This window comes from Primulina tabacum, chromosome 3, assembly GCF_025594145.1.
Source record: "Primulina tabacum isolate GXHZ01 chromosome 3, ASM2559414v2, whole genome shotgun sequence".
NCBI classification, from domain to species: Eukaryota; Viridiplantae; Streptophyta; class Magnoliopsida; order Lamiales; family Gesneriaceae; genus Primulina; species Primulina tabacum.
In genome coordinates, this window is record NC_134552.1 from 44,686,390 (window position 1) to 44,698,417 (window position 12,028).

Here is a 12,028-nt window from a genome sequence, read left to right on the forward strand (position 1 = left end):
CATCGACGGTGAAATACTTCTCGAAGAATACCCTCTTGAAGTCCTTCTAAGTCAATGTCGCCAGATTCACTCCTCGCTACGCTCCCTCCTACCATAAGAAAGCGTCGCCCTTCAGCAAATAAATGGTACAACGAATCCAATCAAATCCGCCATGTCCATATACCTAAAAATCACATCCAAAGACCTAATCCATCCCTTAGCCACGAATGGATCAGTAGTGCCAGAAATGTCCTCGGGATCCATCTTCCTAAACCGCTCATAAACCGCCTCAGGTCGGACCCTCGCAGCATTCCCAACATGCTGCTCCAGTAATCAAACTATATCGGCTAGCACACGAGCACTAGCATCCTGATTAGGTGGAGGCGGTAGAATCTCCTCCTCCTGCATATCCTCACTATCTCTACGAAGAAATCGTCTAGGAGGCATATATGTACATATCGTCCAAACCACGTAACCAATATGCATTTAAATTTAAAATTACGTCTAGCTTCTTAATTCATGTATTATATAAACATTTAAACTCAGCATATAAATCTTAAACCAGTAAAACTCACAGACTTGAGGCGTAACTTTTGAGCTTCTCGGAGTGGCAGTAACACAACCCTTTTGGGATTTTTCGCTCTCACACCAACTGAAACGTCCCTTACTTTTATACTTTAAAATCCTAATAAATTTTTTTTGTAATAATAAAATTCGAAACACTCATTTAAAATCAAACTCAACATTTAAAAATCTCAAATGAATAAAAATCCATAAATCGTCAACCACCAAAATCATACGTCAACTTTTAAAAAAATTCAAAACTAGACTACTAAATAAAGCATAAAATATCTAAATAAATAATCATCAAAATATTTTCGTAAACTTTAAAATACTAAATAAGTGCGAAAAATAAATATCTCTTGGGAGTGTACTGCCGCACTCGATCCACTCAAGCGTCAGCTCCTCTCTCAAAATCAGCCTCACCTAAAACCATCCAAACCTAGTGAGTCTAATGACTCAGCACGTTCTAACCATGAGTAAAAAATAATACATATACAGGCACATGCGTAAAAATCATACTTTTATTTAAAATAGCTAGCATAAATTTGTAAGCGTAAATAAATAATAAGTCGTTAAATCGTGAAGCTTTCCATCATTATATATCGTTTTTGGTGAAGTTTGATTCTTGAAAGTTATTAGCTGTAAGCGTATCATCATGTGGTCGACTGATCAGTCTTAGCTCATCATTGTACATGAGGGCGGGCGTTGGGCCTCGCCAAAAGTGGAAAAGACGATCGTCGGACTTCCTCTGGGCCTTCAGCCGTAAATGGGCTCCCTCTGGGGCCTTCTCCCTCACGATACCCCAACAATATCATATCATATTATGTTTGTCACAGTCAATTCACATCCTTCAAAAAATTTTCTTTCATTTTATTTATAAAATATCGTATCTTTCAAAATTCGTAAAATATCATTTTTCTGGAAGAATCGTACCGCTTTAGTATACATTATAAAAATACCATCTTTTCATCATAATTATTTTAAAATATCATTTAGCATGTATTATGATTCTTCAGGACACTTCCAGACCTTTCGTACTACCCGAGAAATAAAATAATCATTTTACCCTTGGACTCTAAAATTCTCGATCTTGACGAATTTAGTTTAGTCATTTATTTCAAAATTATTTTATTAAGTTGTAACACGCTTCCGTAATGCTATTTTTTTTGGAGTTTTTCATTGTAAAGACAATATTATTTTGAGCTATTTATGAAATAGACTGGTTTTAGTATATACTATGCAACGAGACTTGTTGTTTTACGATTATGTGATTGTGATTAATACCGGATGTTTCACACTTCAGTCTCGGAGCGTGATAGATGCCACGATGACTCAAACTGACAGGAGTGTTATCACTAGAAAAGCTGGTTATGGTGGTAGTTTGGCTTTCAATCCCGGTTCATACGATTGTTAAGTGGACTTGTCTGCTAAAGGGTGACGCATTCATCAATTCTTTAAGCAGTGATGCGACTGATCCAACAAATCTACATGAAGGATACTTGGAAAGTAATGCTTTTTAATTTTACATTTCCTAACATTTGGGATAAATATCCAATTCTACTTGTCTAATAATGCTTCTACCAGCATGATCACTAATGTCTATTCCTTTTTATATGTAAGACATATGCTGGTGGGCTACTTAGTTTTTAAGTGTGTCCATCTTTTATTTAGTGCAGATGTATTGAACTCTTAGTTCAAGACTCCCTCACCAGAAACAGTGGAGCCTCATGGTTGGTGTGTGAGATCGCTGATCCTAATTGTGTTTGAATCATTTTCTTTATCTGAAGTAACCACAGTTTGTATCTGGTTTCAGTAGAAATGGAGAACAAGAACCTGGAGTTCACAAGTATAAGAAAACATGGATCTGGTGATGAGTGACGACTGATAGATGCTTGTACATATGGCAAACAGCCACGTGTTTCAGCTCTCTGTTTCTTTTCGTGTTAACAGCTGCGGTTTCTGGGACTTTACCGAGTTCGGCTATATTTTGAGCTAGGATCCTTTTGTCTTGTCTTGGTGGTACCAAAATCATATTCTGTAAACCTTTCTTTCGTATTTGGAGATCAAGCATTTGATTATTAGTGCATTAATATGGTATTTTGAAACTATTTTTATGCTATTTTCAAAAAAAAAAAAAACTATTTTTATGCTGTCATAAAGTGAGCATCGGTTGGTTACACCTTTCCCTTTATGTTAAGAGCAATCCTATTCTAATCATACTAATCAAACAATTAACAAAGTAGCCAGATTGATTTAGGCAAGTAACAGTTGGATATCATTCGTTCGAGTCGAATTCAATTGCATTAAAATATCCGCAGCCCTAAAGATAGTTCCTTCATTTTAAGCCTGCTTTCTGAGTGGACGAATCTTCAACCAAACATAATTTATTAAGCAAATCAGAATGGACAATTCAGTAAATTTGGTTTATTTGATTTCGCCTTGGCTACTGAAAGCCACAGTCGAAAAGTTAAGTTTCATACATAGCTATTCCAATTTGGCTAAGAAATTTGGTTAGTTCATAAAAACATTCGATTTGTTACGTTATTACAAGCTTAGTTCGATTTTTTAAAGTCGGTCTCGATCAGTAGCCAAACCCTTTGAGCGTCACAGAAGCTCAACAATAATTGCCTCCTGCTTACTTCTTTGTCTTATGAATTTAAATGCATTTAACCGTACAATATGATGTCCAGCACCAAGTTACAATACTTCATATGTTTTTTTAGGTTCTCCTGAAATTTTTCACACAGAAGTTGGTAAACAGCAATACACAACATGATATTATTCATAAATGTAATTACGCAGGCAACTGGGAGAGTAGCCAACATCAGTAATTCAACAAACTTGTACTTGAAAGGTGCCAATGAATAATTGTTACTATTCTTCGCCTTCCTCCTCGTCATCTGCACCTTCGGCACCAACTTCTTCATAGTCTTTTTCGAGAGCAGCCAAATCTTCACGGGCTTCGCTGAACTCCCCCTCCTCCATTCCTTCACCTACATACCAATGAACAAATGCCCTCTTGGCATACATGAGATCAAATTTGTAGTCAATACGCGAAAAAACTTCGGCGACTGCTGTGTTGTTGCTGATCATGCACACTGCTCGTTGCACTTTGGCAAGATCACCTCCAGGTACCACAGTTGGAGGTTGATAGTTGATTCCACACTTGAAGCCAGTTGGGCACCTGTTGAGTCCACGGGCCAACTGATTTCAGAAAGGGTAATTTTATGTGACAACTCATTTTATAATTAATCGTGAACATAACATCATTATAAATTTAGACAGTTCAACGAATGCAAATTGATAGTTAAGTGCCATCACCAGCCACCATTGTCCAGAAGCTACAAGAAATTTACTTACCAGTCAACAAACTGAACAGTTCGTTTGGTTTTAATGGTAGCAACAGCAGCATTGACATCCTTGGGAACAACATCTCCACGGTACATCAAGCAACATGCCATGTATTTCCCATGTCTTGGATCACATTTTGCCATCATACTCGATGGCTCGAAAACTGAATTTGTGATCTCAGGGACTGATAGTTGTTCATGATATGCTTTCTCAGCTGAGATGACGGGAGCATAAGATGATAGCATGAAATGGATCCGAGGATATGGGACGAGGTTGGTCTGGAACTCAGTAATATCAACATTAATGGCACCATCAAATCGTAAAGAAGTAGTCAAGGATGATATGATCTGGGAAATCAATCGGTTCAAATTGGTATATGTAGGCCTTTCTATGTCTAATGACCTTCGGCATATATCGTAAATGGCTTCATTGTCCAGGAGCACAACCACATCTGTATGCTCGAGAAGGGAATGAGTTGAGAGAACACTGTTGTAAGGCTCAACAACAGCTGTGGAGACCTGCAATTGGAATGAACCTGAAATTACAATTCTACTCATTTGTCCGACAGTCCATACTGAGAATTACCGAACTTAAAAGAATGATGATACAGTAATATCATTACAAGGAGTTTAGCTTTACTAGTTCACGAATTAAAAAATTATCTCTCTAGAGAAGCGACTTATTGCACTTCACGAAATTTTTCTTAAAAAAAGGTCCACTGAAGGAAGTCCACATGAAATATGCATCATCCCAAAAATTTGAAGGTTCACGTAAACCACATGCATGCAAGTTATTAAATTTCTTATGTATTTTAATTAATTTATTTTTAATGCATTAAATGCATGATTGAGACATGGATATGTGGTTTTAATTATTGGTTTATTAAAATTTCATGTATAAGGGTTTTTAGTAGTTTTTCGCGCTCGAACGAGGAACAGAGACCGGGAATACTTAGAGAAAATATTTTTATTAAATAATTATTTTAAATTATTTAATATATGGTGTAAATAATGGTGATATTTGAAAATGGACTTTTGTAGAGTAGTTTTACTCATCACGTCATATTTTAAACCGGTACACAAATTTATCAAGTCGAAGGACTTTTTGAGGGTTCGCAATATTTTCAAAAACGTACCTAAATGATATATTTCTCGGGAGTGTTCATGGGCTTAATGGGATCATTTAATGCATAATGGGCCAAAAATTCTACCAGACTTCATTATTTTAATTAAGGGCCCATTATACACTTATTATTTTATTAAAACCTACCTTCAAAACCCTAAACACTCCACCCCTTCACTTGGCCGCCCCCTCCATATTCAGCAGCAGCTTCCTCTCGAAAAAATACAGCAGCACTTCGAATAATCCTCAAGGTTTTTCAAATGATATCTTCTCCATCTCTCCGGTGCACGTTCTACACAATTGTCTCTAAGTTTTCGAGCGTAAAAACGCAAAGGCACGTCCTATACCTCCTTCTCATCAATCACATCATGATATGTGTTTTGAATGGTTTTTGCATGATATTACAAAAATCTATCATTGTGCATTGAGTTTACATGATTTTTACACGTAAATATGCATATTTTATGCCATGATGCTCGCATTTTTGACATGGTGAGGGGCTGCCGGATCTTTGAGTTTTAGGGAGCATTTTACAGCAGGTTTAGATGGTGTTTAAGGGTGATATCAGTTCTGGATCGAAAGGGATAAGGGCCGATGGTGACCTCTTGGTTCTAGGGTTCGAATGGCTAGATTGGGTAAAAGGAAGAGGGCAGCCGTGCATGGCTCGTTCCAGCGCTGGTTCAGGTCGTGTTGGGCCTGTTTCAGGGCTGGGAATGGTCCGCTGGTAGAAGGGCTAGGCTTGGATCGAAGCTTGAGGACGTGATAGGTCAAGTTTTTGGGGAGTTTGAGCGATCCCGATCGTAAGGGCAGTAGGCAGTGAGTAGGGCTGGTCCAGGAGGGGTTCCACGGCCTGCTCTTGGTCCTAGGAACTGTTGGTTCGGGGCTGATCCATGTCAGTTAGGCGTAGAATCGAAGATTTGGCTTAGCGGTGCAACTAGGGTTAGGGTTATACGTACAGATTTTTCCAGCAGGTTGCAGCCGAGTTTAGGGGGTCCAAAATAGCGGGAATATGGTTGGTTAGGGGCTGGTACGGTGTGTTTAAGTTGTGTTTTAAGTTTGGAAAGATTTGGTTGAATTTCGGGTTGATTCGGGTTAAACCGGGACCCCGGTCCAAGTTTTAAAATGAATTATAAAAGTTACTGAATGGGCTCGAGTTTACATCTAGGATGCGATGGTAAATATGATTTGAGACGTTTTAAGGAGTTTGCTGGGCTTCGGGTCGAAATTTTGAGTTGGACGGGTAAAATGGTCAATTAGGGTGTCCAGTGGCAAAATGACCATTTTGCACCCGGGACGAGTTAGCAGCTCTGGTAGCGCCCTGATCACAATTTGACATGTTTTAAATGTTTATGTTATCACGAACATTACTTTTTATGGAAATATGAAAAATATGTTGCATGCTTGATTTTAAGCAAATTTACGTATATGCATGATTTTTTTAAGTGATGAATATAATGATATGTTTTGAAGGATGAGAGCTGGTTGTGACTAATATGAATACGATTAATACGATGACATGTAAGGCCAAGACTCAGTAGATGGGTAATACTGTTGCTGGTATCCATGCCGTCGGGTACCGCGGTTATACGTAGATGGATCTATCGACTAATACGATGATACGAAAGTCACAACTAATGATCTGAATTCAAATAAAGAAAATGAACACGTATATGTTGCTATGATGAGATATGTTTTGGACACATTTATGCTTTGACACGTTACGTTTAAGCTTAGGCTTTTAAGATCATGAAAGATATTTTAATTACTGTACTTTTCACTACTTCATGATATGTATATGTACTTGTTATAACGGTTCAGGTGTGTTGAGTCTTTAGACTCACTAGGTGTGATTGATTCAGGTGATCTTACGGTTGAAGAGACTTGAGGCATTGAAGACTGAGTAAGCTAAGCTGGGGGTGCACGTGAAAACCCGAGGACCTAGCATTTCTTCCGCATAATATGTTTATGAGACATGGGTTTAAGCAGTATGGTTAAATGTTTTTGAATCTAGTTATACGTTATTGATTCATCAGACTTTTGGTATCTATTCGAGTTTCTCTCTTAAAACAGTAGACTAGGAGATTGATTTTATTTTAAGATTTAACTAACTGCAGTTATTTTTATTCAGAGGTAGGATGACCTTTTAAAACGCATGTTTAACTTATTTAAATGTTGAGGTGTGTGTATTTTCGGTCATACCTTAAAAAGAAATTAATAACAATAATAATAATAATTCAGTGGAGTTTTAAAATGAGTGGACGTTTCAAAATGAATCAAGAACTGCTTGAGCGCACCTGAGGAGATGGGTAAATAGTGAATCCAAGCTTTGACTTTTTTCCATATTCCACTGACAAACGTTCCAATAGCAGAGAACCCAATCCTGAACCAGTACCACCACCTACGGCATTAAAAACCAAAAACCCTTGCAAACCTGTGCAGTTGTCAGCCAACTTCCTCACTCTATCCAGGCAAAGATCAACCACCTCCTTTCCTACTGCAAATACACCATTATTACCAATCACATTAGAACTAGCTCGTAATTAAATTGTACGCCAATTAAATTCACCATAATAAGCACTGGATATCAGATATTCATAAAGTATCTAAACTAAAACTATCATACATGTTACAAAGAAATCCTCGTTGATATGTCAATGAATACAAGCATTATTAGCTATGCAATAACAATGCTATTGCTACATTACCTGTATAATGTCCCCGAGCAAAGTTGTTGGCGGCATCTTCTTTTCCAGAGATGAGCTGTTCTGGGTGGAAGAGCTGGCGATAAGTCCCTGTCCGAACTTCATCAATAACTGTGGGTTCAAGATCAACAAAAATAGCTCTTGGGACATGCTTTCCAGAGCTAGTCTCGCTGAAGAAGGTATTGAAAGCATCATGTGCCACCCCAACAGAAGTGTCGCTGCAACAAATACACAAATAATTTATGTGCCCGATTTCGAAATTCTTGAACTTGAAAAATATTTTATAGCAAATAAAACAAAAATGTGATCATATCTGATTCAGAAAATGGTTAGCTAGTCCTTTTTTCAAACCATCACGAAATTGAAATTTACGAAAATCACATTTGATAAGATTATTATTGATTTTTCTTTGGGTTCCTGTTGTGGTTGAATTTCACTTGGGGAGAGAGAATAAATAACTTAAATTCATCCCATTTCCAGCCCTCTTCAGACTCAACAAAAAAATCACCCACACATTTAATTATATCATACGAAAGAGGGGAAATTTATGGTAAAAAACTTTCAGTCCATTAGAACAAGATAAAAATGTAAACGATTGCTTATTACGGAACATAAAACAACACAAATAACGACAAATTTGCAAGAAAATATGTTAAACACAAGAGAAAAAAAAACCCCACAAAGCCAAAATTAAATACGAACCTAGGCATCATCCCATCAGGATGAATGCCATGTTCAAGGCAATAGAGCTCCCAGCACGAATTCCCAACTTGAATCCCCGCTTGCCCTATGTGAATGCTAATGATCTCTCTCATCTTTCAGATTTCACCCGTATTCTCTCTCGATCGGTAATAGAATTGGGAAAAATATCTACGATCTTCTACAGAGAGAAACCAGGGGAAAAGGTGATAGAGATGGTAGGTTGGAAATGGCCATTGTGGGACCCAAATATCGTTATCCTAATTGGGTAGAGACCCAAGGATACCCAAATCCGAGCCCGATCCATCAATCCATATATAAATGTGTGTCGACTCGAACGTAGGGGTGGGCATAAAATCCGAAAAACCGATAAAACCGACCGAATCGAATAATTCGGTTTAAATGGTTCGGTTTTATCGGTTTTTCGGTCGATTATGGTTTTAAAATTTATGAAGTTCGGTTTTTCGGTTCGGTTTTCGGTTTTAATCCCCAAAAAAACCGAAAAATCGAACCAGCCATATTATTGTTAAATATAAGGTTTTTATGTATAATGGGCCATATTATTGGTAAGTATAAGACTTTTTATGTATAACGGACCTATTCAGATTTAGGAATTTAGTATCATTAACCCTCAATTTTTCAATCTGATCGTTTTCTCTCTTTTCTTACCACTCATCAGTCGACGTTTTCTCTTTTTTCTGTATATATTTCTTTAATATTTTCGTAAGATTATTTGTGTTCCATTCAAGCTGGTTGACACCTTGTTATCATTCTTATTACTGAATATTCCGTTGGATTCATGCATTTTTCGTGTTTACATGGTTAATTAGTTATATATTGTTATTATATTCGTATGACATGTTTGTACACAACACATGTTATATATATATAAGATTAAGTCTCACAAATTAAATATTTGAAAAATACTATGATTTAGATTTTAAAGGCATAAAGTGACATATAATTTTATTTCTCAACAAATTTTAGCCAACCGTATAAACCGAACCGTATTACAAAAAAACCGAACCGAACCGTAATAAAATGGTTTGGTTTTGGACTAGAGATATTCAAAACCGAAAACCGAAAAACCCGAACCGTTGTAGAGTAAAACCGGACCAAACCGACCGTTGCCCACCCCTACTCGAACGTGATCGATTATTACTTTCAAGTTCAAACTCGAATTGTGAAATTATCAAATTAATTAGACTCGAAAGCTCAAAATTATTTGTAACATAATAGAGCTCGAGCTTGAAAAATTTTACGGTTTAAATTTTGTATTTGCATTGACCAAAATACCCTAAAATTATATATTTTTTAAAAAGTAAATATAACATATAATCACTCGATTAGCTCGCGAACTTCTCTAATAGATATAACTAAAACTCGAACTCGACTTGTAGCAAGCTACTCGAGTAAAACTCGAACTCAACTCGAGTGAAGAGTCGAGCTACTAGAATTCAACTCAAGTTTTGACCAAACCACTCATGAGCTACTTACGAATAATTTGACTTGATTTTAGTTCTAATATTTACTAGCAGATGGGGCACATATCTTTGCATATGTATAATATAATTGTAAGGTTCAAGAAATTCGATATACGTGACCTGTATGCATGCAATCTTATTTTTATTTAAAATATGTGTTTAATGATTTTTATGCATTTATTTCATGGATATTGCATGAGTAGGTTTCATTTCATGATTATTTTAAAGTTTCAAGCATTAGGATTTTAAGTTTCATTTCGCACTCGACCGAGGAACGGAGAACAGGGGTTATCAGGAAAAATATTTGTATTGAATGATTAATTTTAATTAATAATTTTAAGTTTTTTTAAAGGTGTTTTTCGAAAATTGATCTCGATGGGTATTTTTACTTGCCTTGTCATATTTTTAATCGGTACACAAATTTATCAAATCAGGGGACTTTTTGAGGGCTCGGACAATATTTTCAAAAATTGTACCAAAACGAAATATTTTTCGAGAGTGATTTGGCTTGTCAGGCTTTTTTTAATGTATAATGGGCTCATGACTTTTTAATCATTTTTAAAATATTATCTATGGCCCATTAGTTGGTAATTATAATAACCTAACCTAGTTTATTAACCATAATCACTCCTTAAACATCAGTAACCGTCCCCTCCATTTTTGCAGCAGCCTCCCCACGTTCTGACAACAACAAATCCAAAGCTCTTCGAGCTTTCAAAAAAAAAAACTCCTCCCCGCCCCTCTGATTTGCGTCTTGCGCGTAGATTTTCAAGTTTTCAAGCGCTTAAACGTCAAGGCACGCTGTGTACCTTCTTTTTCATCATTCACATCATATATACATGCTAGTTTTATGTGCAATTTATGTTTAATACTCGTTCCCTGCACGATTTTACTTCTATGTATCGTTTTGTTCATGAAACTCGCTTTCTTATGCATATAACCCACCTTTTCTTGCATTGTTTTGTATGGGGCTATCGGTTGGTGTTTCTAGGGAGCTGATAATGTCGAGAGCGATGAGGATTAAGTGTTGGAGCCGAAGTTTGGTCGGGTTAGGTTAGAATACGTGAGGGCCGATCAGTGCTTGTGAGTTTTTGGAGCCAATATGGTTAGATCAGAAGATTTGGGTGCGCCGGCTGAGAAAGGATCGTCCCTAGCCCTAGACCAAACCCTGGTGGGTCTGATCTGTGGCCTAGGGTGGCTCGAACATTGCTGGAGTTAGTGAAAAGACTGATTGAGTGAGTGGTGCTAGTGTGTTCTCGGTTGGTGTGTTGTTGAGGGCTAACGGTCGTGTGTGTATTGCGGCGTGCATGGGGCTGTAAGTTGGGGTTAAGTCTGTCTAGGAGGGTCCTAAGGTAGGCTAAGAAGTGTTGGTTCGAGGCCGGTTCGATTTGATTGAGAGTAGGGTAGAAGTTGGCTTTGAGGTGTTTGGGACGTCTTTCAGCCGCAACGCCTGGACTTCGAACTAGTAGCGCTGCAGCGCTGACGTCGGGCGCCTAGGCGTTAACCAAGTGCCGCAACTCCACAGCGTCAGCGCCTAGGCGCTAGTCCAGGATTTGAGAAGCTTTAGGTTTAAGTGCTATTGTCTCGTTTGAGTAGTAATACGTCGTCATGATCGAGCTTAGTGGGTGATAAAGTAGCTAATACGAAGCTTGTTTAGGTATCTTTGAATTATGATTTAAATGCGGTCATTTTCAGGTAGAGTTAGCGGTCCTGGCCGAGCCCTGAACGCGATTTTGCATGTTTTAAATGTTTATGATATTATAGATATAGATTTTTATGTAAATACGAAAAATACGATGCATGCGTGTTTTGAAGAAAAGTTATGTAAACGCATTTTTTTATTAAGTGATGAATATGATGACATTTTTTAAAGGAATGGAGTTGGTTATGAATAATATGATGACATGTTAATATGATGATATGTAAGGTCAAGGCTCAGTGGATGGCTAATATTGTCGCTGATGTCCCCGCCGCCAGGTACCACGGTTATACGTAGATCGATCTATCGCCTAATACGATGATACGAAAGTCACAGCCGATGAACGGAATTCAAATTAAGAAAAACGAACACGTATATGTTGATATGTTGATATGCTATGAAATGTTTATGCTTTAATAGACCATGGT

The 12,028-nt window shown here is 37.3% G+C and overlaps 1 protein-coding gene across 1 annotated transcript; it reads right to left on the reverse strand.

Annotated features, from left to right (window-relative positions):
- Window positions 1–3,228: 3,228 nt before the first annotated feature.
- LOC142541103 (tubulin alpha-3 chain-like) lies at window positions 3,229–8,674 on the reverse strand. Its single transcript, XM_075647669.1, has 5 exons — window positions 8,421–8,674; window positions 7,722–7,936; window positions 7,311–7,510; window positions 3,904–4,412; window positions 3,229–3,727 (listed from the first exon to the last, which is right to left on the reverse strand). Exons 1-5 carry the CDS (start codon window positions 8,531–8,533, stop codon window positions 3,418–3,420), a joined length of 1,347 nt encoding a protein of 448 aa, XP_075503784.1. The 5' UTR covers window positions 8,534–8,674; the 3' UTR covers window positions 3,229–3,417.
- Window positions 8,675–12,028: the final 3,354 nt, after the last annotated feature.

Bases quoted from the DNA above. Each gene is read 5' to 3' on its own strand.
- LOC142541103 (XM_075647669.1), bottom strand. From the start codon at position 8,533: ATGAGAGAGATCATTAGCATTCACATAGGGCAAGCGGGGATTCAAGTT. The intron at 7,511-7,721 runs GTAATGTAGCAA...GTGTATTTGCAG, and splicing joins TGCTCGGGGACATTATACAG to TAGGAAAGGAGGTGGTTGAT. The intron at 3,728-3,903 runs GTAAGTAAATTT...TGGACTCAACAG, and splicing joins ACTGTTCAGTTTGTTGACTG to GTGCCCAACTGGCTTCAAGT.